The sequence below is a fragment of the Tachypleus tridentatus genome, chromosome 13, assembly GCF_004210375.1.
Source record: "Tachypleus tridentatus isolate NWPU-2018 chromosome 13, ASM421037v1, whole genome shotgun sequence".
In the NCBI taxonomy this organism is placed as follows: Eukaryota; Metazoa; Arthropoda; class Merostomata; order Xiphosura; family Limulidae; genus Tachypleus; species Tachypleus tridentatus.
The window spans coordinates 71,118,458-71,145,276 of NC_134837.1; the positions used below are offsets into that span (position 1 = coordinate 71,118,458).

A 26,819-nucleotide genomic window follows, 5' to 3' on the forward strand; every position below is an offset into this window, starting at 1 on the left:
ACCAGTAAAGCTCTGGAGTCAGTGGTAGTGGACTTGTGATAACATCCTCCCTGGCCAGCAGACCTGCTTCACTGTACACAACATTCAATTAATTTTGTTGAAGTTGAAGAGTTAATCAACTGGCAGATGGTCATGTTTTTCATGTTGATTTGTAATTTGTCATCATTACGTGATTCAGTTTCATGTTTAACTTCAAAAGGATGTATGGAAATATATTCACAACGTCGTTACTAAAAGTAATTGTATAATATCGTGTTCAAAACGTATTCTCAAGACAGCTGGTATGGGTTTTAAAACTTTAATTAAAATAAAGTACAGAACAACGTTTCGACCTTCTTAGGTCATCTTCGGATTAACAAAGAAGCTAAAGACCTGTAAACCTGAAAGTGACCTAAGAAGGTCGAAACGTTGTTTTGTACTTTATTTTAATTAAAGTTTTAATACCCATACCAGCCGTCTTGAGAATAAATTTTTACTTCAAGTGGGTTTCTCGTCATCACGAATATCGTGTTCACTCTTAAATTAGGTATTAACTAAGAAGTGTGGGGGTTGAGGTAGTATTTGCGCGTGTTTGAGACTAATATTACGTAACTTTAGGTATTGCATGCATGTTATTATTCAGTTGTTCTATATTTGTTCACCAGACGGTTTGGATATCACGTTTGACAGTGTGTGGAAATTTTTACAGACGTACTGACGCCTCACAAGTGATATGAAAAAATAAAAAAATTAGTATTCCAAATAACTGTTATATTGACATTTTGTTTATGTGATATTTTAACAATTAACACTATCTGAATATAAATAACTGAAATAATTGCTAAACACGTAAGAATTAATATAAAAATTAATAGAGCAAATTATATAATTTAGTACCTTTTTATAGCGCCATCTTATAACGATTCAAGGTACTGATGAATTGAAAAAAATGTATAGATAAATGAAAAATGTTCGAAGTTTCAAAGTTAATAAAACAACAAAGGCCGCTTTGTCTATTTTTAGTTTTATTGATGATTTTTTGTATTAATTCAAACATTTTATTTTCAAAGAATAAAAATAGCTTTTCAAACATAAAATGTTTTTATCCAATTTTTAACTACATATACCACGAAAACTTAGTGGAAAAGAAAACATGGTGGTTCTTTTTTATACACAGAATTCTCTACGTCTGGAAACTGAAAATATAAACACATTTTTTTTCCTTTTTTGTAGTTTTGAAGCTTTATTTGTATGTAACCATGCCCCCCAATCTGCGGACGTAAAACCTTAGAAACCGGGTTTTGATACCCCTTGTGGGCAAAGCACAGATAGTCCAATGTGTAGCTATGTACTAAACTTCAAACAAATAATTTAACTAAATGAAACATTTATGTTACTCTGTACGAGTATCACTTGAAGCTTATAAAATAAATGTCACTCAAAAACGCTGATTTTCTTACATACAGGCCCGGCATGGCCAGGTGGTTAAGGAACTCGACTCGAAGGGTCGTGAGTTCGAATCCCCGTCACACCAAACATACTCGCCGTAGGACTGTTATAATGTTTCAGTCAATCCCACTTTTCTTTGGTAAAAGAGTAGCTCAAAAGTTGGCGGTGGATGGTGATGACTAGCCGCCTTCCCTCTAGTCTTACATTAGGGACGACTAGCGCAGATAGCTATCGTATAGCTTTGCGCGAATTTCAAAAACAAACAACCATACCATACCAACCTGCAAGTGAAATTAAACTGCGTTCTTCATGCTATCAGAAGACACCAGGATATTAGTCCTAGAAAGGAAACACTTATTTATATTACTTCTTGTCTAATTCAGAATTTTGTTTTCTGTTTTGTTTTTAAATTTTTGCGCAAGCTTATTCAAAGAGCTATCTGCGCATAGGTGTTCATAATTTTTAATTGATACAGATGGACCGGCATGGACAGGTGGGTTAAGGCGTTCGACTTGTAATTTGAGGTTCGCGGGTTCGAATCCCCGTCGCACCAAACATGCTTGCCCTTTCAGCCGTGGGGGCATTATAATGTGACGGCCAATTCCACTATTCGTTGGTAAAAGAGTACCTCAAGAGTTGGCGGTGGATGCTGATGACTAGCTGCCTTCCCTCTAGTTTTACACTGCTAAATTACGGACGGCTAGCGCAGATATCCCTCGTATAGCTTTGCACGAAATTAAAAAAAACAAATTTGATACGGGCAGTTAGTAAACAACACCAGTAGGATTTGATTGTAACTTATATAGCGTAACCATGACCCTAATGTGCTGTGTGTTTTTGTTGTTGTTTTTTGGAAATCCTGAAGTTCACAGTCGCCGTATGCTAACTATTTGGTCACGCCCAGTCCTATTTTCTTTCTCAAACTCATTTTTAAATCTCTGGCTTTCACTTCTACTGTTGACATTTTATATGTGACAAAGGAAGTGTTTCTAATACACTGATATTAAAGCTAGTAGTAACCCTGTGTTTGTTTTCTTATAGCAAAGCCACAGTGGGCTATCTGCTGAGTCCACCCAGGGGAATCGAATCCTTGATTATAGCGTTGTAAATCCGTAGGCTTACCGCTGTACCAGTGAAGGTTTGTTTGTTTTTGAATTTCGCGCAAAGCTACTCGAGGGCTATCTGCGCTAGCCGTCCCTAATTTAGCAGTGTAAGACTAGAGGGAAGGCAGCTAGTCATCACCACCCACCGCCAACTTTTGGGCTGCTCTTTTACCAACGAATAGTAGGATTGACCGTAACATTATAACGCCCCTACGGCTGAAAAGGCGAGCATGTATTGGTGCAATGGGGATGCGAACCCGCGACCCTCAGATTACGAGTCGCACTGCCTTAACCCACTTAGCCATGTCGGGCCGACCAGTGAAGGACAGTAGTAACTGTGGAAGGTTTGAACCAAACTAAACTTTTAAAGGTTGTTGGTTTATTACTTCTGTTTCTGGAACTTCAGTGTCTTCCACTGACGAGAAGAGTGTTACTAGGTGTTTATATGTAGTTTCAGCTGACGAGTGTATTTTTCTTATAGCAAAGCCGCATGGGGATATCTACTGAGCCCACCGAGGGGAATCGAACCCCTGATTTTAGCGTCGTAAATCCGTAGACTTACCGCTGTACTAGCGGGGGGCCCGACTGACGAGAGGGGTGTTACTAGTTATTTATCTGTGGCTTCCATTGATGAGATAGTCGTTACTAACTGTTAATCTATAGTTTCCACTTATTAGATGGGCGTTACGAGTTGTTCATATGTAGTTTTTACTGACGAGTTGGGTGTTACCAGTTATTTATCTGTATACTTTTCTGTAATATGTTTCACACTGAATATATAAGTGGTAGAGGGACGAGCTGGGCCTTTCATCTATACAAATACAACGTAAATGTTAACATATAATAAAGAAGGTATGGTAAACAAAAGTGACTTGAAAGTTCAAGTCTGTGTAATATTTCTCTAGGAGCAGGGGAAGTGATAAACCACAATATACTTTAGGAGTAGGTACTTCATGACGTCAAGCTAAAGACTGATCATAGGAAACAAAGCAGAGAAGACTTGTGACAAGGATACTAACCAAAGCACGACTGTTTATTTTGAAGGTTCAGTGAAGAAACACTATTGACCTTCAACCATAGTGTAGTGGAAATGTTTCAAAAGAATACGAAACGAGACACCGAATAAATATTAAAGTTTGTTATTTCCGTTTTCAGGAAAAGAGGAAAGTCACAAACATTTACGAAGTCTGAAGATGTGGAAAAACACCCTAAGGAACAAATGTTGTAATTGACCAATTCAGTTTCTTCTTTCTAGAGATTTAAATAACACCAAAAGTTGATAAAGATAATAAAACATCGTTTAGTGTCAACCAACTACAACCATTGAAATATAACAGAAGTTTTGAAATAATGTGTCCGTTAGGAAGTGTCAGGTTTTGCGTTTCAGCGCCATACTCGAAGTTACATTTTTGTATTGCTCAAGAAGCACCTTTCATTGTGCAAGCTTAAAGTAATTCTGAACTTTGACCTGAAACGCCTTGGGATTAACTTATTTGCAAGTAGATTATGGACGTTCCTATGAGCTAGTTGGTCGTGTAGCTTACGTTTGGTACGTGGGCGGTGTTGAGTTCACGCATGATGAATAATGTAATCCACTTAGAACGGTTTGAGTGGTGTGGATTCCGTATTGATTAGATCCATCTTTGGTTCAATACTTTATACCACTGTAAGCAGAGTGAAAGACAACAGGAGCATAATATATATTAACGCGTTATCGAAATAGCTAATAAAATTAGCGTCTTGGCTGTTTCGATAACGCGTTGAACCGATTCGTTAATCCTTGAAATGGTTTGCTATACCCGTACAACGGAACATCCAAAACGCAGGTGTATAAAAAATGAATAATGAACATCAAATGAGACAATATTTTCTTGATTGTAATATAACGTTCTCCAATGTGAATTTTGCATCTTAATTGTACATTTATTCTTCTCTAAACCATTCAACTTGGTGATAAAAAAGAAGGCTTAGAACGCGAAAAACAGGGTGTCGATACTCGTGGTGGGTACATCATAGTAACCCATTGTGAATGTGTGCTCATTAACGAAAACAAACAAAACAGACTGAAAGAAGTGGGTATAGTTGGTGCGCTCGGACTGTGAATCCAATGTTTCATGGCTCGCGTTCTGCTGCAGGCAAAAGAACAACAAAAACACGCACTCCACACTTTAATGTGTGGGTTTAATAGATTTTTTTTTTTTAATTTTGCTGTTCGGTTACACAAGAGTAGAAGATGAATACTGCAGAATACCTTAACTTTGTGTAGTTTGTAAATTCGAAATCAGGGACTGCTTGACTTAGGCGAGCCTGGCACGGCCAGGTGGTCAGGATGCTGGACTCGTAATTTTAGTGTCGCGGGTTCGAATCCCCGTCACACCAAACATGCTCGCCCTTTCAGCCGTGGGGACACTATAATGCGACAAACAATCCTACTATACGTTGGTAAAATAGTAACTCAAGAGTTGGCGGTGGGTGATGATGACTAGTGTTACACTGCTAAGTTAGGGACGGCTAGCGCAGATAACCCTCGTGTAGCTTTGCAGGAAATTCTAATAGGAATAAACATGAGTCGAAAATTTAATTGAGTTCCTTCCGAGACCGCCATTCGTAGCAAAGTAAGATCCTTGTGTATAAAACACAAACCGTATTTCATAACACAATAAAAACATACAAACAAAATACTGATGTTTTTTTAATTAAACTTTAAAAAGAAATTGAAGATGTTTTTTTGCCTGTGTGGGCAGGTAGGTTGCACTATGAGCTAAGGGTTAGATATGTTTGTTTGTTTATTTTTGAATTTCGTACAATTCTTGGGCTATTCTTTTACCAACGAATAGTGAGATTGACCGTCACATTATAACTCCCCCACAGCTGAAAGGGCGAGCATGTTTGGTGAGACAGGGATTCGAATCCACGACCCTCAGATTATCAGGTCATCCGCATGCGTTTTCCCTGTGGTTACATTATTAATCGAGTGATTCTATTTTGTTTATATTTTTGTATCTGCGTGGTTGTTTTTTTTTCCAACTCAACTCATAGCGTAAACATATATTTCACTTGACTGAAAAATCTAGATGTAAATTATTTGAATGAGCACATGCTATGGGTCATTTATTTTGCCAACATTTATAACAAGTTGAACCATTGTAGCTTTGTTGTATTGTGATGTAAAATTTAGGTTAAGCCTAGTAGCTCTTTAGTTTAATACAGTGGTTCCCAAACGTTTTCAGCTTGTTACCCAATTTAACATGTCACATTAAGCATATTACCCCCTTTCACAAAATGTTTTCAACATTGATATATATGGCTAAATTAAACTAGAGATATATTGCACTTTATTTATTTACAATTTATTTATATAATTTATTTACACTGAATTACACTTTTAATTATTGTATTTGATCATTGTGCATTTCTAATGAATATTGCCAAAGATGTCAAGAACATCAGTGGGATGGATGGAGTTGCATACTTGAAGCTAGTTTAGGAATTCTTGGCTTTGTGGTTGAAAGTGCCAGTCTGGCATCGTTTGCAACATTCAAGCGAGTTCTTTTTTTTGTTTTCATCCCCAGCACGGCTGAGAACCCCTTCTCGCACAGATACGTTGTTGAGAATGATACCAAGAACTTCAAGGCTCTTTTGGACAGAGTTGGCGAGTCAGCTAGTTGTGAAATCCAAAAGGAATCTGCATTTTGGTTTTGGAATTTGACTTTCAAGGCTTCATTTGCTCGCATTGTGATCCACTCCTCCTTTGCAGGGAAATCATCATCATGAATGGCCTCATCAGGTACAGAAAAGGGATGAATGATCCACTGAAGACTGGCTGTTTTTTAGGTCACTCTCTGGAAAGTAGTGCTGCATGCTTGTTTCAAGCCCCTTCAAATGGTCGCTCATCTCTTTGTGGATGGTCTGTAAAAGTGATCCAGTATCATAACTATTCTCCTCAACAAACTGGTCTAGGGTGGGAAACTGAGCGATCACTCCTTTCTCCAAGCGTCGAATCCAGAGTCTCAGTTTTCCCAGAAATGCAGTCACAGTGTGATGGGCATCAATGACAGTCGTGTTTTGGCCCTGGAGTTGCAGATCATCACTGTTCAGCTCCGCAAATATGTCAGCCAAGTAACAAAGTCGAGCAAGCCACTCCTTATCAGTGAACTTGGTAGCAAAAGGAGATTCTTCTTGTTTCAGAAATTCCTGAAGAGCCGTTCGGAGCTCAATGACTCGACGTACAACCTTGCATCGTGACAACCAGCGAACATCGGTGTGGTAGAGCAAAACTTGATACTGCTCTCCCATTTCCTTGCACAGCTCCCTGAATATGCGCGAATTCACATCCATGGACTTAATGAAATTGACGATTTTCAACACATCTTCAAACACTAATTTCAGATTACCAGGCAGGTTTTTTGATCCAAGAGAGTACCGCTGAATGATGCAATGATCTACAGAAATTTCTGGATTCACAGCTTGTATGAGGCCCCGTAATCCACGATTACGACCCATCATCGACGGTGCTCCATCGACGGAGACCTAGATTAAAAAAGAAAAACTATTATAGATTGCGTCAGTTAGTCATTCTTACTTATCTTTTGCGTTATAATTATATGGTTTTTATTTAATTTAATTTAATTTATTTTGGTACTTTAGTATTTCAGTACGACAGGCACGATACTTTTTTGTGAATTATGTATAAAATATTAGCTACACTACAGCTACTTGTACAATAAATAAAACTATATGACTATATGCCATGTAATTCATTGTATTTATACTAATCTAGACTTTATATAAACATCTCTCCCTACCTGTTGAACGCTGTTCCAATCCAATTCATTCGTGGTAAAGAAACTGTTGATGATATTGAAGATATCTTCTCTCTTCGTGGTTGTCAGCAGATCTTCGCATAATAGGAACTCTTCTTTGATCTTGTCCTGGTGGACGTAACGAACGAACCCAAGGAGAACAGCACAACTGGCTACGTCACATGATTCATCAAATTGCAAGGAGAATTTGCTATATGAGCTTTCCTTAATCTCTGTTGTAACTTGGGACAGAATATCTGATGCCATGTCATCGACTCGTCGGCGGATTGTGTTGTTTGATAGAGATATGACACTCAGTTTCTTCGCTTGATCCTCCCCACATACCTTGCTTACCATCTCGTATGCACAAGGCATAATCAGATTATCTGCAATGGTGTGGCATTTTTGTTGTTCGGCAACTTTATATGCAACAAAGTAAGATGCTTCGACCGCAGCTTGAAGCTTTTGGGCTTGAATTCCAGATGAACCGAACTGGATATTCTTCAGTGCTACAGCCCGGCGCTGAAAATAAGCCTGATCCTCATTTTGAAGATTTGGATGGCACTTCTGGAGGTGAGCTGAGAGTTTTGATGGCTTGAGGCTTTCATTTGTCAACACTTTGTGACATACTACACATTGTGGCCGATCCTCTCCACCAGAAGGTAAATTCACAAAGCCATAGCGAAGAAAGGCGTCAGAGTAGGTGCGCTTTTTAGACATTTTATTGTTTAATCTGCAGAAAAAGAAAAACTGCATAAAAAAGTGTGAACAATGTGAACTTATTATTTATTTTTTCATGGCATTCTAGATAGCATTAAAAGAGCTTATTCAGCATAGGAATGATGTAATAGTAGGTAAATACTAACTATACTGCACAGGGCAGTACAGATACATACCAGGTTTTGTCTACCTCGGCTGATGCTCACATTGAAACTGACAGTGTGAAATAGAGGCAACCTCAGGCAGTGAGTGACGCGTACTGGACACGTCGATGAGTCATCAGGGTTACTGAGTGTCGTGTTCTGAAGCATACTTGTCAAAATACTTTTAGGTTACCACACACTTAGATACATATTTTTTCTTTTCTACTACTGTATATTAGTTTTTGATGTTTATTGTTATTTGGTTTAACTTTATTACATACTTAAAATAGGTTTAATTTACAACTTTACATACTAAGTTAACATTAATCCTAATACCAGCTACCTCAATGCTTTCTTGATTTTCAGAATTTTAACTTTTTTTCTGTCACCCCTCCATTACCCCCGATAAATTGTTAAATTACCCCAAGGGTAATTTACCCCCAGTTTGGGAACCACTGGTTTAATATAAAAATCAGCTCTAAGCCACAAAAGAAAACAAATAAAAAAATTGTTAAAATCAGTTGATGTTTTACTGTTTTAAATTGTACTTTCAATTCACTTGAAATCTGATTTACGGTCTTAATGAATGGTTATAACGCTAAAAATTGGGTTTCGATACCTGTGGTGGCTACAGCACAGACAAGTTACTATGTATCTGTGTGTTTATCTGTAAACAAATAGTATATAATTACCCCAAGAACTTAAGTATAACGTTTTTACTGTGTTGTGTCTCGCTTAGCCTGTAAACTTCTGTTACTAAAGCGTTTTTCAACGCACCGTACATGTTTCTATGTTGTTTGAGAAACACTTGTTCGTCCGTACATGTTTCTACGTTGTTTGAGAAACACTTGTTCGTCCGTACATGTTTCTACGTTGTTTGAGAAACACTTGTTCGTCCGTACATGTTTCTATGTTGTTTGAGAAACACTTGTTCATTTACCACCAGAAGTTTTCCAATCAGTAAAAAAGAAAATTTGAAAACTTCGTATCATGGACATACTTTATAAAAGTATGACAAGTCCTGCTGGATATTTAATAAGTCAAATATGTTTTCATCCTGCCGAGTTTGACACGTGCAAGTCCTCCATGAAGGGATATAACGTCGTAAGAGAAACGTCAGCAGGACATCGTATGACGTATTATGACACGGTAAATGTTCTTTTCTTAACTGCATTTTTTGTTGTGTGTAGAGTGTATGTGCACTTCGTTACAGTTATTCTTATATCGATTATAAAAGTAAACCGTACTACTCCCACCCCTTCCAATACGTACCACCCTTCGACTGCTTGTCTCTTACGTTTTATAGACTAACTTACAAACACTATCCTCGTCGTCCTTGGGGTGTATTACGAGAACGAAACAAAGTAGAGGTTGTAACCACCAACACATAATTCTATCATTCATTCTCTGACAAAGGCAACTTAAACATTTTATACGCTGCTGGTGTATCAACAGTATTTCGAATTAATACTATGAGTTGCGTTCCCGCATTTTGGGTAAACCAGATTTTAAAAATTAAAGGATTTTCCTGAATCTTATTAATGTAAATTGGGTTTATGAATTCGGATTTTAACTAGCTGAAACTGTCCATTAGTTGTTTTTACTATTCTTAATTTATTTGTAACTGGTTTAAACCTTGTCGCTTAGTATTTCGAATGTGTAAAAAATGACTTTAACAATAACGGTTTGCAGTAAACGACAGTAAAATATGGCCAAGCATTGACAGGTGATTAGGGTGCTCGACTCGTAATCTGAGGGTCGGTCGCGGGTTCCAATCGCCTTCACACCAAACACTGCTCGCCCTTTCAGCCGTAAGGGTGTTATAATGTTTCGGTCAATTCCACTATTCGTTGATAAAAGAGTAGCCCAAGAGTTGGCGGTGGGTTGTGATGACTAGCTGCTTTCCCTCTAGTCTTACACTTCTAATATAAGAACGGCTATCGCAGATAGCTCTCGTGTAGCTTTGCGCGAAATTAAAAATAAACAAACAAAAATAAAATATTGTATAAATGATAATAAAGAATAAATTGGCACTTTTAAATGAAAGCATTTTTCCAATTTATTATTAGGCTTTAAAGATAGGTGGTGGGTGTTACAATGGAGTTAAGCGTTTCTACTATTGTTGGGATTCTAAATATTTATCGATTCTTGTGTGTTGACAGTAACGAATCGGTTCAATAATAAAAACAGCTGGGCTATGATATTGACGTGTAACATGATTAGAATATTTTTTAGCTGCTAATACCTGATCATAAAACAAAAATTATATTTTTTGTTTGTTTAGGATACTCGGGCAAAGCTGCACAAGGACCACTCCCTTCACAGACCCAGTTGTTTAACTGAAACTTTAGAGAAAATTCAGAGAAGGCAAATAGTAAACAGTCCCAACCACCAATTCTTGGGGTGCACTATTTAGATAGTGAGAATTTGACTGCCACTCTTATAACGCACCCGGCCAAATCCCCAAAGTGTGGGATGCGAGAGAGAAGGCACTTAATTAAAAGCACCCTACATTCATTTTGTCAGATCAGAATTTAACTGTCGCTGTTATATAGCATACGCTCAGCACCAGAATGTTCTGGAACCCCCTTTGTTGCAGCAACAGGACGTGAACCATGAACCTTCAGATTGACAGTACAGCGGACAAACTACTATGCCACACCTAGCCTGTTACGTTCAATTAGCTCGACTAAGCTGATTGATAAAATTCACGTGATCAGCGCTAAAGACAAGAAGCCATCTGATCATCATCTTACCATTACATGTTTGCTTTGGCACACAGTTTTCACGTGTGCTTGTACACCTGATAGTGCTTGAGTTTATAACGACAGAAATCATCTGTTTCATTTTATGTGGCATAACACCAAATAAAATAGTTTTCTATAATTAGTGATCAAAGTAGAAGTTTGACAGTTAACTTAGAGAAAGTAATACTCACTTTCTCTGCTATATAAAAGGTTATTCAGCTCGAATATAGAGTTTTAAAAGGTTACTAAAACAAATTCAAGAAATCTGTTTGAGAGCTATAGTGAGGGTATTAGTTAGAATTTCGGAACGAGAATCCAAATGCCTCAAGTTAACAATATAGTGTCACTAAATGTGCTTGGCACTTTCAGTTGTAGGCACGTTATAAAAAGAGTAGCTGTTCCAAGTGCCGATTGCGTCCAACTGGCCGCCATTCTTTCTGGTTTCATTGTGTTGCATGAAGAGTTATTGTGAGAAAATATTTTTCTTTTCATCAATTAGTTTGCCTGCTGGACAGTTTTTTTTTGTTTTGCGTGAGGTTTTTGTTTTAGCCAGTAAGGTTAATTTCTTACATTAAAATATCCTGTTGGAAAACTGATGTCCTTTGATAAGCTACATGCATGTTTACTATTTGCAACGGCCTGGCATGGCCAAGCGTGTTAAGACGTGCAACTCGTAATCTAAGGGTCGCGGGTTTGCATCCCCGTCGCGCCAAACATGCTCGCCCTTTCAGCCGTGGGGGCGTTATAATGTGACGGTCAATCCCACTATTCATTGGTTAAAGAGTAGCCCAAGAGTTGGCGGTGGGTGGTGATGACTAGCTGCCTTCCCTCTAGTCTTACACTGCTAAATTAGGGACGGCTAGCACAGATAGCCCTCGAGTAGCTTTGTGCGAAATTCAAAAACAAACAAACAGTTTGTAACACGCTTTACAGTTTCAATTACGTAACGTAAATTTCTCATTAACCTATTTTTACTGCTATCTGGTAGCACATTTTATAAATTAATGTATTTTGTCTTTTGCTATCCCACCATTAGCACAGTGGTACGTCTACGGTTGTTGTTTTGAATTAAGCACAATGATACACAATGGGCTATCTGTGCTCTGCCCACCACGAGTATCGAAACCCGGTTTTTAGCGTTGTAACTCCGTAGACATACCGCTGAGCCACTGGGGGTCATATGTCTATGAATTTATGACACTAAAAACTGGGAGGACATATGTCTATGGATTTGTAACACTAAAAACTGGGAGGACATATGTCTATGGATTTGTAACACTGAAAACCGGGAGGACATATGTCTATGGGCTTATAACACTGAAAACCGGGAGGACATATGTCTATGGATTTATAACATTGAAAACCGGGGGGACATATGTCTATGGATTTATAACACTAAAAACCGGGAGGAAATATGTCTATGGATTTATAACACTAAAAACTGGGTTTCGATATCCGTGGGGAGAAGAGCACAGATAGTCTAAAAAAACTTATTTACTGTGGAATTCACGTCCTTAAATACACTTTGAAATTAGAAAGAACATTTATGAGGTTGTTGAGATACAAAAGCAAAGGTTTATTTTAAATTTCCTTATAAGGAAGGATTGTTTACTTCACGAAATCCTCGGGTTATTGTAGTTGTTCGGTTAGCCGTTATTTTCACGGGTCTTACATATCATTAACAATGTGTGTGTAATAATTTAGTTTCCTGATGTAGGATGCGTGTTATAAATGTACGCATATTAATTATGGGTTATCTGTGGTAAATAATATTACGGCTTCAGTGAAGTAAAATGGTTCACTAATTGACTACTGTTATTTTTTGTCACTAGGTGGTACAGTGCAGATAAATAGTAGAGGCTCTTGCGTGTCATGCATGCTTAGATACAGGAGTTATGAATTTCAATTTTCAAACACATATTTTATAAATTGTGGACTTAGAAGTTGTGGTCAGTTCTTATAAAACAAAAACATGCATTTTATTTCTGTTTTTACTCGAGTTTCTAACGCTGTCTGATAATAAACATTTACTGCGAAAATATATGATTTCAACTGTAAGGACCATACATTTCTGTGGTTATCGCTCTCTGATGGCGTATGTAAATAAACAGGGTTTTTTGTTTATTTTAGGACAAAGCCAAACTGGTCTGTTCTATTGTGTTGGCCCGGCATGGCTAGGCGGTTAGGGCGCTCGACTCGTAATCCGACGATTGCAGGTTCGAATACCTGTCACATCAAACACGCTCGCTCTTTCAGCTGTGGGGGCATTACCATGTGACGGTCAGTTCCACTATTCATTGGTAGAGTAGCCGAAATGTTGGCGGTGGGTGGTGATGACTAGCTGCCTTCCCTCTAGTCTTACACTGCAAAATTAGGGACAGCTAGCGCATATTGCCCTCGTGTAGCTTTGCACGAAATTCAAAACAAACAAATGATCTACCTTCCCCAACGCGGAAAAATGAACCCCAAATTTTCGTATTATAAGTCCGTAAACGTACTGTTAACCCCCTCTCACCGAAGTGGATAAACAGAAAATAGGAAAACAGAAATACTTGTACAGTGCATGTGTTCCCCAGTGGCATAGTGATGTGACTGTGGACTTACATTGCTAGTGGGCAGAGCACAGATAGCACATTGAGCTTAATGTGCTTAATTACAAACAATACAGTACATGCAGAATTCAGTCAGATCTTAGTGTTTATCTTTAGTTCGTTCTATATTAACTTCAGGCCGGTTCAGTAGGAGAGGCACCAATATCAATATTCAATTCAATGTCTCAGAACGGCTGGTATGGGTATTAACACTTTTACAGTCATCAAGAACACTGACTTTCTCGTCATCAAAATTACTCAATTCGTATTACGGTAGGAAAGCCACCATAATGTAATATTTCTTTAGTATATTTTTATAAAAGAATATTATAAGAAATTTACCAGGAAACATCTTTTTTAATCTCAGTTCGACTGCAAATTCCCACAATACTGCTTATTAATCAATAGTTTAAAAAAAATTTCCGTTTATTATTATACTGAAATACCCCTACTAAGATCTTAGGCATAGAATAAAATAGAACTAAATTATCTAGTTAACATCACGAAATGTGAGAAGTGTAAAATTGTGTGTTCATTTAGTACACGTACTTTTACTAGTTCTTTCAGCTACTTGTATTTGATATGAATTTTAATATTACATATTTATATATCTATACAGTTTTTGTGTTTCTAAACGCAACTGTGATAATCGTATAAAATGATTATTATATTTCATCATTCGTAACACGTGAACCGTACAAGTGTACTGTAATGTAACATGATGCATAAATTTTAGAAAATATATACCTACGTTGCCATATTTCTTGATAAATAAATAAATAGTTGATGATGCAGTATTCGTGAATTCTAATTATTATTATTAGCTCTGTTTTATTTTTTTTATTAATTCAGCACTTCACCTTTTACGCTTTATATTGTTGTGTAAGGATCGTGCATCTTGCAGTCGTCAGTTATGTCACGTAGGATTTGAAAGCCGGGAAGCACTATGTTCTGTTTCGGTGGGACTACTTTCACACCTGCGCACGCAAATATACTATTTATTATGATTTTTAATTGACAATTTTATACAGACAATCCACGATTCAGTGTGTGATCAGACGAAAGATTCATGCAGACTAACTTAGTTTTACGCATTAACTGACAGCTGTCCTTCAAATAATATACAAGAAATGCTTAAAGGTTAAAATTGGGACTGGGTGTTATCATAAGAACATTAATTATAACACAATATCATAAGAGTGTCTTCGTAAAGTTTCGTAAATTGTGTATCCGAACGAACTTGAGATTATAAAAAAGTTATGTATATTTTTTAATATTTATATTCATAAGTAAATGTTTCCATATGTCAAAACGTGAATATAGCGTTTTAAACATTAAAAGCATGAATTTCATTATCCTGAAAGATATCAAACATTTCCCCAAATTATTTCGTACTGGAAAAAAATATACATTTTGAATAGCCTATCTAAATTAAATTACGCCATTAAATGTTGCCTTGGCTTAGCGGTGGTTAGGCCTGAGAGCTTACAACGGTTAAAATTAGGTTTCGATAGCTGCAGTGGGTAGAACACAGATAGCCTTTTGTGTTGCTTTGTGCTTAACAACAACAAAAGGAAAATTTCAAATGTTCGGTATTGTGTGAATAATCGAAACTTCTGAAAAGAACTCGAACAATTAAGAGAAATAAACTCAATAATATAGCTTGAAAGGTACTATAATATAAGAAAAATTCATATACATTGTTGTAAGCTATATTTCTCAAATTATAATTATCAACTGTAATACGAAGAACGTCTAGAAAGTGTAATAATGTAACTTCAAATTTTTTCTAGTGTATTCAAGTATAGGTAATTGTGAAGTGTGTAGAATTTTTTCAAGATAGAGAGTTGAATCATTTACTGTATTTTCTTAAAGTATTTGGATGTGAGTTTGCTTTTGTGCTTATTGATTTCCTTTGTACAAGTCATTTGATTTATTTTACGTTAGTTCACGTCATTTGCAACATAGGCCTACAACAATTTATGATAGTATGGAAGTGTGTAAAAATCTTAAAGGTGGAAATTAGCTGATTCTTTATAGTTTACATACACCAAATTTTGATTTGTTTTCACTGGTTAGTTTAAAAAAAGAGTGTCAGTGGTACTTGGTGTCAGAACTGAGGTTTATTTTAGTGAAAATAAAATAGAACTTTAAACTTTAAGTGTTGAAAATGACGACCACGACGTCACAAGAGAGAGAGTGAAGTATTACTTAAGGTAATGAAATTAATAAGATGATATCAGGAATTCACGTGCGGAAAATTAAAAGATGACTGAGACGAAATAAATAGAAAAATAAAGGAAGATCAGGATGAAAAAGTATGGAAAAGGTTGAAAATGTACAAAAAAGACATGAACGAAGTAAAGAAGGACATCACTGAGGTAGAAAAGAGCATCATTGTGGTGGAAAAGAACATTGTTGACAGAATAAAATATTTCTAAAATTAATTATCAACTATAAAAATTAAACCAACCATTTTGCATTGGCTAAGGAGCTCCAGCCTAGAATGTCATCTGCTACAAAATATGGAATAGGAGAGATTATTTAGTCTATAACTATTATCATTACTGCTGTACCACATTGCTCCAGCCATGACATTACCTAATCCAGTTCCAGAGTTTAGCTGGTCAGATCAACATTGACCAATCAATAAACCAATAAACAATGATGAGAAGATAGCACAAGAGTCGTAACAAACTCAGTTTGAAATTGTTTCCGAACTGAACAGGTGTGGCAGTGAACAAAAAGCCACTCATTTTCTCACTTAAAAGGATAATTTTTTTAACATTAAGTAACTTTTCAACTGAAAAATGTAGCAACTATCAAACACTGGTAGCCATTTAATCCAACAGGTTTGGATTGCTGTACCAGAGAATGTATTCAGAGCAAAGTTATGAAGTGAAGTACAGAGGAAAGAAAAAATCCTTAACTAAACTTGCACAACACTTGGAAAGATTTACTCAATTACCTTGCCTGGATGCTCCTGAGGAAATGATGGTTTCATTAGCATACGACCATTTATACATTCCATAACAGACGAAGTTATGAAAATTAGGTTCGAACAAAGTGGGTGTAGCTCTGTAAGTTGGCAGTAAAACTATAATATATTAAGGCTGCAGAAAAATAACCTAAGACGCCATCTCTAGTCATGGAATCATAAAATTGATCAGTATTCAAACATAAACTCTCCCTGAGAACAGTTTAGAAGAACTAAAGGGATTAGTTAGAGAACTAACGACACAGGAGAGAGGGTTTGGTTTGGTTTGAATTTTGCAAAACTCTGTACGAGGGCTATCTGTGCTAGATGTCCCTAATTTAGCAGTGGGAAGACAAGACGGAAGGCAACTAGTCATCACCACTCACTGCTAACTCTTGAGCTACTCTTTTACCTACGAATAATGGGATGGACCATTACATTATAATGTCCTCACAAACTTTACATTGCGAGTCAAATGCACTAACCTCCCGGCCATGCTAGAGTGGAGAGAATATACCAATAAGTATTTGAAGTGTAATTGGGTAGGACATATCGATAAAAGTGCAAACAAAAGATGTTAAGGAATAAAAACTCCTTCCAAAGTATACTAAAAAGGGAAACTATTGTAAACATATTAAAAATTATTTTTTTGTCAGAAGTGAAAAGAGAATCTGTGACTTAGAAGCCTAATGCATTCTTTGATTGGCCATACCTTCTGTTAACTGCAGTTTTGCGTATTTATGGCTCATTAACGCAGCTTGGATCTGCAAACCGAATAAATATTATTAGGCCTCTTATAACGGTTAAATGTATATAATATCTATGGGGGTTTGAGTCCTTAAGCTGAATCCCATGAAGTGTATATTATTTTGTCAACAAATGACTTTCCAGAGACACACAGTAAACATGAGTGTCAAGAGTTTTATTGAAGATTAACTCCACCCAAAATTAACCAATAACAAAACATCTGTGTATGGCTAGAGGATTTCTTGGATTGTTCTGTTACTATTGTTATTTTGTAAAATCTTTCTCTAACGTAGCTTACTCTGTTCAAACTGTTTTAGAAGCTAAATAAGTTTTGTTTTATTGCTGACTCTCAATAGTTATTCCACAAACTGAAGCAGTTCGCTGTTATTTTGGTATTGGCACACCACCTTTGAAAGATCAAGTCGTTTTAGTGAGAGAAGATTTGTCACAAATAATACATGGAAAAGATCAGCAAATTGGCTAAAAGAGCAAGGCAGTGAACGCTACAGAAAGGAGGTATTGTACAATTTGAAAGAAGTGTTATGTTTATCTTAGACGACCCTCCAATTTATTATTTTGTGTACGTTATGTATTACGCTTTCAAACGGCCAGAAATTTTAATTTTGAATGTTGATATGTATCATTTATATTTGCCAACATGATTGACACACACTGTTTTATTTCTCAACACAAATATATTTTAACATACAAACAAATGCCCCCCAGTGGGTCAGCGGTATGTCTGCGGACTTACAACGCTAAAAACCGGGTTTCGATACCCGTGGTGGGCAGAGCACAGATAGCCCATTGTGTAGCTTTGTGCTTAATTCAAAACAACAACAACAACATACAAACAACAATACAATTTTTAATAACGGATATTACAAATACTTATTACAGACAATGATTTATGTACAATAGTTCTACAATCTTTTAAACAATGCTGAGTCTCATAACTGGTCTAGAACCGAATCTTTTATCGACGAGCAAATTAATTCTGAGTCGACATTGTTACATCTCGCTTAAGTTAGCTAGCTTGGTTCGCCTCACGTTGCTAACTTTTACCGATGAAGATATTCAATATTATCGTAAACACACCAACGTCCGAAGTTAATTCACTACATTTGAACAATTTGCAATGTTCGAAATCTATAAACGTTCCTGGTCAAATTCTGTAGTTTCCGATTAATAAGCGTTTATCACAATTATAACTTCCGAGGCTTTTAGTATTCTGACTGTATCTAACAATTAATAATAAACGTCTCTCTTATATACCAATCACGCGAGATTCTTGAATTTTCAACAATGTTCGAAAACACGTAAACCACAATTGTCGATTCTTACTCTCGAAAATCTTCCACAAATTTACAGAACAGGCGAGATTTGCGCAATACACATCCAACAATACACGCCATGCGTATCAAAACAAAATAAACGTAGGTATTAAAATAAATGTATAACAGTAAATCTGTTACAGGAACTACTAAGTACTGATTGAGCCTTAAGTTACTTCTACCATTTTCTGTAGGGACAAAAGTTTATACGCTTGTGACTGATCATGCAGCTTTGCAACTTTTATTAAAATAAAGTTGAGAACAACGTTTCGACCTGAAGATGACCCAAGAAGGCCGAAACGTTATTCTCTACCTTATTTTAATAAAAGTTTTAACACCCATACCAGCCGTCTTGAGATACATTTTAGTGTAATGTTTTATTTTTCATAATAGGATTGTTTCGGAGAATCTCACAGTCTGGGAAGTAAGCTACAGTTCTAATGTTGTAATTTTTTAGCTAGAGGCAGAACACTTATAAATTTCTGAGGATGTGATGGCAAGTTTTTCGAACATATTCGAAACTATATTATAAATATGAGATAGTTTGTGAAGTGTATAGAGATTTTAGAAAATACAGAGTCAGACCTGTATGGATAATGTTTGAAAGGGGTTTCTAATTTTGAGTTCAAAAACTAACATATATTATACGAAGCAAAATCAGCATGCAAAATTTGCCAATTCTATGGAGTCTGGAGTATGATTCCAAAAAAAATTGTAAAAAAAAAAAGTGCTATGATATTAAATCTAAAAGAAGTTTTACATGAAATATAGTTCAAACAATTACATGGCTGTTCACACAAATTCCGCAAACATCCATAAATAACTTACACACAGTTTCAGTGTTGATAATGGTGTCATAAGGACTATGTGTTACAGCTAGAGTATTTAATCTTTCTTCGGTTTGTGTACACCTGAGGTAATAATTCAGCTAGCGGAGAGCAGTTGTCAAACGGTCACATAAACATAAATTTAGCGACAGTTTGATAGTAAGTAACATAAAGATATTTGATATATAGAAAAGCGTTTTTAAGTGGTCAGCCAGTATCTGAGGCCTGTTCTTGGCAGATATAAAAACCATTTTGACTTTCATCAATGAAGTTTTTCATCAAAAACATCAGGATTTGACAGGTCTTCCCTCTTTATACTGTCTGATATCAGAGATAGAAAACTCTTGCATGAGCTTTGATGGTATACGTTTCTGAATTCATGCTGCTTGGACTGCTGATGATATGGTTAACAAAAGGAATGGTTTCTGTTTTCTTAACGTAATCCTCCACAGAACTGTATTCTGTATTCGCACATTGGGCTTGTCATTGAATAACTTGTGGCATGTTAACATTAATATGAGATTTGTGTGTAATGTTACTACTGTGCTTGAAGATACGATGTAAATAACCATCTTAGTGAAGTAATTTTTTACAGCATTATTCTATTAGGGAAAGGTCATAAACAATGTTTCAGCTTACAAACTTACAGAAGCCTTTTACAAATAGTAAGGGGAATATTGTAATGTTATTAAACAACAATGAATTCAAAAGATTACATTAATTTTAGATAAGTCATAAGATTGTTTCTTATCTTCCTCAGCCAAATTGTCATTAAACATTTCAAAATTATCGTATCCATACAAAATAACCTCACAGATGTGAAGTAAAAAATGGATGACATAAACAGAAACTTTCCCAACCTTCAATATTCTCAACATAGTGTGTAACGTACACATTGAGTAGTAAAAGATGTGATGAAACTGCTTCATTATGGATACCCTTTTGATAGCTTGTATTTATTGGTTCCCCACGTTTAGGTGGGAATTTAATCAAAATAGTTATCCCTTTAACTTGATCGTACAATTTAGAATTGGTGGAAAGAATATGAATCTAATAGCAACAAGTGACCCACATAGTGAGACAAGGCCTTGTGTTGCATATCTCGAATTTGTTTTTGCACACCAGATATATTGGCAGCCATGAATGCTCCACCATATCCTCGACCACGCAATTCATTTAGAGGTGATCCAACACCAATCAGTATATTTGTAAATCTACATACAATATATGTTACTCTAACCCTCTGTAGTTTAATAAAGCCACTAACTACTCCTATAATTTCATAGTTGTTATCTACAAAACGGAGACATGTTGATAAATGTTTCACCTTGTAAGAAGACGCTTCACCAGCAAGATCAGAGTAGAATTCACCATTTTTTATTTCATCAGTAATTTTTATTCGAATTACATCTTACCCCATGACATTGATTATGCCATTTTGTGAGTAAGAAGGTATATATGTTGCATATTTTATCTTGGGATAATACAAATTGAGGTCTCAGTAATTCATCATTTTCAATATAATGTTTCAGTAAGGCCAGAAAATTGCCAAGAGATTTGGAAGATTTATATCTTCTATTTTACCAGAAAATGCCAAGTCTTGTTTTTCTAAAAACAAAATGGCACAAACAATTTGATGAAGAACATGTTTATCATTAGTTATGCGTCATTGAAGAGTTCTGTTGGTAATAATATCAATTCTTCTGGATGATGGGTGTCTGATGGAAGACTTCAAAGCATCAGTAGCCTGCATAGAATCACGATGATAAACAAGCTTAGAATGATTGGTTGAAGTATCACTAATTTTTACCCAATTTTAAAATGATTTGTTGACAAGTGCTACTTTATCACGTCGACTATACCCTTGGAGAATGATAGCACAACGACCACGAAATATGCCATCCAGTTTTGGGCTGTATAATAACCATGAGTATTTCCAAAGCCAAGGTATTTTAAATTCATGGATACAGTCACGAAAAAGGTGGCAGAAGAACTTTTGATGGTTTCACATACTTATAAAGATAATAATACTTGTCAACATTTCATAGATTCCTAATAGCTTAGCATTTTTTTCGAGTGATTTTGTTAATGTCAATAAATTGTCAATGTCAATGCATGGCTCAATGACTGCAGAAATACCTTGACAAATATTTGATGAATCCATGATTGCTATAGTGCAGTGTGATGATGAGGGTCCAGAAAGACCAGAGTTATCAGTGATTGAAGAAATTAGAGTATTAAGTAAACCAGTTTACATGTAATCATTGTCATCACCACAAGATTACAGCTCAATAGTATCAATCTTATATGCTTCATATTCGTCACCACCACCAGAGAAAGACTGAAATGGTAACTGGATTGTGTCATTAGTAGTGTATGAAAACAAAAACATATAGCAATTTGAAAGAGGCCACCTGTATACAATATTAGCATAACATTGTAGTTTAGATCATACATCAAATCTGTAGCAAATGCTGTTATTGTATCTGTATATAGAGGAATTATAATATCATGTACAGGTATTCATGGATCAAACACAAATTTTGTAATTTAAATCACTAGACTTGTGCAAAGCACTACACAAGTTAGCTATTGTAACTGCATATCGAAGGCCATATTAGCAACTAAAGCAGAAAAGATACGTACTACTTTACATTGGTCTTCGCGTTCTTATCATCTGCTAGCAAAAATTAGTTTCACTTAGGCGTTTCATTCTGTTCAGTATGAAGTGTCAAAGTCTAGCTTATATATAGTATACAGTGTAATCTCACGAGCTGCATTCTTACTCTTATAATGGGTAATTTTTAAATTACTTTGAGATTAATACACAAGACTCAAATTGAGTATTTTCGCTTCAATTCGTTGATAATTTTATGGTATAGAAAAGCAACCCCCACACCATCTATAGCAGCAACAAATCTTCAGCCACAACTAAACAGTATAATAAAATATTGTCAAAAATATTAAACAAAAATAAATGTCCTCAGAAACCAACTATTAGTATTTCCAAAACAAACAAGACATAAAAATAACTTAGCAAAATTATATATGAATAGAACACTTCTAGAACCATAATTTCAGCAAAATAATTAGGCCTAGCCTACGATTCTAAATTAACGTGAATTAAACACATTAATAAGACATTAACAAACGTTTGGAAACGAATAAATTATGTAAGCAATCTTACACTCAAAAGCCATTGGACGATACCAGATAATATTATCAAAATATACGAACCATATGTACTTCCAGTCATAGAAAACGCATGCCCAGAATGGTTAAATACAGCACCTAAACAGTTAAGTAAATTAGAAACAATAAAGAACTCGTTACTGACAACAGCTTACAAAATACCACGTAACACATCATCCAAATTAATGCACAATTTACAAAAACATGCACACAATCGCTAATAGACTCTTGCATAACTCTTTAATTTCTTTGTGAAAAATTTTCATAAAAACGAACTACTCTGTGTGAATTTGATCGCTGCTAGATGCATGATGACAATAGACCTAAGTACCTCTTGCCAGTCAGCATATATTTTAGAAGTAGAGTTTATCAGACTATCTAATAGTACACAAAATAACCTACATTAATTTAAGCCGAAAATTTTTAAAAGGGTTTTTCTATATATAAAATGTTCTCAAATTAGGGTTAGAGCTAGTAAAATGTGTGCGTTACATACTGAACTGTTCGTGAAGTGCGGGACTGTAATATCGAACATAATCTACGGTGTATACAACAAAAATATTAGTGTAACTACCAACATTTACTCGGACATTGCGCCTGAATGGGGTCGGAATAGGTGTGATTTACTCTGACCCTCACATTATATATGCACGTGCATTCTACAGCAGCTATATTACGTAGTATAGGAGGGAGGAAGGGGTCAACGAAATTCTACAAGTTCATTTTTGTACCTTAGTCGAGTAACGTTATTTATAAACTTAGGCCTACCAGTTAGAACAATGAATAAACATAACTTGGAATGGATTTGGTTATATTTTCACCTTATAATTTAAAAATAGTACACCAAATGGAAAAATAACATTAAAACAGTTGTTTTTATTGTTAAACGCAAAGCTATATGTTTCGTGGTCACAGTAAGAATTGAATCCTGAATTTTAGCGTTATAATCATTTAAGCCGAGCCACCGAGAAGTTATAATTGAGAATGTCTAGTACTATTTACAATGGTAGGAGCTGTTGCACTGGTAAATTTATGGTCAGTGCCACAAAATAACTAATTGCATTAAAAGGCGAAGAGATAATAAAATCAGACCCATATTTTAAAACAAGATGCGTGACACAATTGAGACAAAATTAATAACTGCTTCGGCTTATATGTTTACAATATATTAAAGTAAATTCTTGCGCATGCTCTGTTAATCTTTCTTTTTGTGCTATAAAACATGTAAAATTCAAAACTTGTATTTCCTATTTGTCGTATGTGGTGTGGATCAACGAACGAGTGTTGATTCGTAAAGCACCTCAGTGGCATAGCGGTATGTCTGCGGACTCGCACCGCGAAAAACCGGGTCTTCCATACCCGTAATGAGAAGAGCACAGATATCTCATTGTGTAGTTTTGTGCTTAATTCCAAACAAACAAAAATAGGAAGAAAAAAGAACCGCTTTTAAGAAACGATTAGACACGTTTTCAGTTGGTAAGGATCTTGGATAGAACTGTAATAAGTTACCAGAATAATTGTGTCGAATTACATAAAAGCATCTAAGAAAGTTTCTTAAATATTTTTTCATATCGTATATTAATGCCGTCTTGATATGTCAAGATAGCCTTGGATATATTCAAATACACATATCTCACGTGATGACGAGAAACCCACGGCTGGTATGGTATTAGCACTTTAATTAAAAGGCTAATACCCATAGCAGCCCTCCTGAGAATACAGTTATATCACGTGTTACGTATTATAATTTACCTAGAACGAGTATCCGATTTATTATATTACATACATACACTACCTATTAAGATTTCAAATGGCTGGAAATTTTAATTTTAGTTAAGAAGTTAATTGAATGTCAGTATGTATCACACTTATGACATTTGCCAACAATACTGATACACACAATTTTCTATCTTAACACAAATATATTTTAATATACAAACAATAATACTAATGGTTATTACAAATCATGGTTTATGAACAAGAGTTTTATAAACTAACAAACAATGATCAAGCTTTTATCTAGTCTGGTACTAAATATTTTAACGACATTCACGGCGAACTAATTTATTCCGAGCTCATATTGTAACACTTCGCTTCAGCTAATTAGCTGTCTATGCTTGGCTAGCTTCACGCCTTTAACAAGCTGAATTTTTACCGACGAAATAGAAATACTAAGATCCGAAGTTCATCGTTTTGTAATATTCAAAATTTATAAATGTTCCTGGTCAAATGTCTGTAGTTTTCCGATTAATAAGCGTTTGTCGTAATTATAGTTTCCGAGTTTTATAGTATCCGGGGGTGTTTGTCTAATAACAAAGCCACATCGAGTATCGGCTGTATCCATCGAGCTGAATCGAATCCCTGTTTTTCGTGTTATAAATCGGTAGACTTACTGCTTTTCTACCTTGGGACTATAGTACACGGCGTGAAGCAAACTAGCAATATTTTACAGTCTCACGGCGCGTCGGTTTATAAACTTTAAGGCAAAGTTCCAGAAGGTTCAGTTGGCAACAATACTGGAAATTACTGGTATTTTACACATATCATACATTGTTGATTATTATGCTCGAGAATCTTCTACAAATATTGTACAATATACATTTTACAATACACTTTACAATCCCTTCTAAATACATATTAAACTGAAAAAGACATAGGTATTAAAATAATATTAACACTGTTACACATGTTTTGAAATATATTTTTCTATTTGAAAGAAAAATAATAGATTATGTAATTTTTTATGAAGCAAAATAGCGCTTAGAAATTTTGATATTAAAATATTTAATATTTGGATGTCAAGTTGGTTTCAGTTTTCTTTGAGTAAGAACTTTTTTAACACAAGTTCAGAGGCATAGAGATTGTATACTTCATCAGAAAAAAAATGTCCCTTTCTACATATTGTAAATTAAAAGTTTAATACGTTTTGATAATAGAAAAATAATCAAGTGTGACAGGTAAATAATTCCTTCTGGCTCGTCCTTTCAGCCGTGGGAGCGTTGTGATATTCGGTCAATCCTACTATTGCCAAGAGTTGGCAGTGAGTGGTGATGACTAGCTGCCTTCCTTCTAGTCTTACATTAAGCTCGGCTAGCGCAGGTAGCCCTCGTGTAGCTTTTCGCGAAATTCAAAACAAACCAATGTTCCTGGCTTCTAAATAATCAAATCAACTTAACCAAATTGCCCCGAAATACTCGTGACGCTATCCCGGAAGTCAGATGAAATCAGCCTAAGGGTATAAGCCAATCATGAAATAAAGGCGTTAACACACATACCACATGCCTGACAAGGCTTGTGTGCGTGTAAAATCAGTCCCCCTCCCCTTCCCTAAACGTTTTTTGTTTTCATACTTGCAGGTGTGTGCAAAACACAAAGAGGTTAGGCGTGTTTTCAGGTGGGATTAATTTGGAAGATCACGGAAAGAGTTGCGTGTTATATGTTTGCCAAAGAGACGAAACCTTTCTTAGGTGAGCAGGTGAATTATTAATGAATCAAATCTAGTAAAATGGTGAATTATATTTATCAGCTTCGCTTATCTTATTTTATATCTCTCATCATCAATAAAATATTATTTTAAATATAAGGTACGAGTTAAAAACTTTGAATTATAATATCAACAACTTCTTTGTTTTTCACTGGCATACAGACAGATTTTTGTTTTTGAACTTAAATAAACAGTTTTATTAAAAATCACAAATTTAAAAAGCTTGGGAAATGAAAGTTTCAAATGGTGAAAGCAACTTCGTGCAGAGATTGAGGTGAAATTTCACATTTGAGTAAAAGACATGCGAAAATTCTGAAGGTGGCACAACAAACTACGAACTACTTGTAATAAAAGCGATTAAGCTAGAAAGTTTTTTGTTTTTTTTTTAATTTCGCGCAAAGCTACTCGAGGGCTATCTGCGCTAGCTGTCCCTAATTTAGCAGTGTAAAGCAGCAAGTCATCACCACCCACCGCCAACTCTTGGGCTACTCTTTTACCAACGAATAGTGGGATTGACCGTAACGTTATAACGCCCCCACAGCTGAAAGGGCGAGCATGTTTGGTGCGACCGGGATTCGAACCCACAACCCTCATATTACGAGTCGAACGCCTTAACACACTTGGCCATGCCGGGCCTGAGTTAGAAAGTTCTGGATATTTAAGGGTAATGTTAAATAACTTGAGCTGTGCTGTTTACGCGATGCAGAATGATCCAATATAGATC

General features: G+C 35.7%; 2 protein-coding genes across 4 annotated transcripts in view; one reads left to right on the top strand and one right to left on the bottom strand.

Annotated features, from left to right (window-relative positions):
* The window catches only part of LOC143238001 (uncharacterized), an 86,969-nt gene that overhangs the window by 2,670 nt on the left and 57,480 nt on the right, over window positions 1-26,819 (top strand). The gene's annotated exons all lie outside the window — the stretch shown is intronic.
* On the bottom strand, window positions 1,722-8,582 carry LOC143239842 (zinc finger BED domain-containing protein 5-like). Its single transcript, XM_076481408.1, has 5 exons — window positions 8,230-8,582; window positions 7,337-8,066; window positions 6,762-7,061; window positions 6,484-6,674; window positions 1,722-1,767 (listed from the first exon to the last, which is right to left on the bottom strand). Exons 2-5 carry the CDS (start codon window positions 8,051-8,053, stop codon window positions 1,722-1,724), a joined length of 1,254 nt encoding a protein of 417 aa, XP_076337523.1. The 5' UTR covers window positions 8,054-8,066; window positions 8,230-8,582.